Source organism: Sinocyclocheilus grahami, unplaced genomic scaffold (genome assembly GCF_001515645.1).
Source record: "Sinocyclocheilus grahami isolate Dianchi unplaced genomic scaffold, SAMN03320097.WGS_v1.1 scaffold9328.1, whole genome shotgun sequence".
Classification (NCBI taxonomy): domain Eukaryota; kingdom Metazoa; phylum Chordata; class Actinopteri; order Cypriniformes; family Cyprinidae; genus Sinocyclocheilus; species Sinocyclocheilus grahami.
This window is the reverse complement of record NW_015512545.1, coordinates 5,787-6,280: the sequence shown is the minus strand read 5'-3', so window position 1 is coordinate 6,280 and position 494 is coordinate 5,787. Positions and strand designations below refer to the sequence as shown.

The following is a 494-nucleotide window of genomic DNA, read 5'->3' as shown; positions in this document are numbered from 1 at the left end:
TGACAAAATACAGTTTTCTATATTTCAGAAGGTCGAGGTCACATGTTGAACCCTTTCTTTCTCCCTTGTGTCTTGGCCACCCCTCACCTCTGCCTGTCTCGAACGTGACATAGTCGCTGCTGATGGAGTTGTGCTCATGGGAATACACCCGCAACCGATACTTGGCCCCGGCCACCAGCCCAGCCAGCTTAATGGGAGGCTGGTGGTTTACTTGTATGCTTTTCATCGACCCATTACCTTCAGGAGGAGACACAAGAGAGGTGGCCATCAAACCGAGCCCAAACTAAACTGACCAAAACGAAGATAGCAGGTCATGTTTGTTAATTGAGGAAACGTGCTGCATCCTTATCCACTCTATATTAAAGATTCATCTCTGTTTGGTGGGATATTTCTTAAGTGAGATTCTATATAAAAAGCAGGCTGGTAGCGAAAATACTGGAATGCCTTCACTCAGCACACATCAAAGTCTGGTATTGGTGTATTAGGGGCATCAT

The 494-nt window shown here is 46.0% G+C and overlaps 1 protein-coding gene across 1 annotated transcript in view; it reads right to left on the bottom strand.

The window, feature by feature from the left end:
* The window catches only part of LOC107578217 (neurofascin-like), a 5,991-nt gene that overhangs the window by 2,253 nt on the left and 3,244 nt on the right, over window positions 1–494 (bottom strand). The window contains exon 2 of the mRNA XM_016264195.1: window positions 88–237. Within this exon, the coding sequence (XP_016119681.1) occupies window positions 88–237 (150 nt within the window). The remainder of the gene's footprint in view (window positions 1–87; window positions 238–494) is intronic.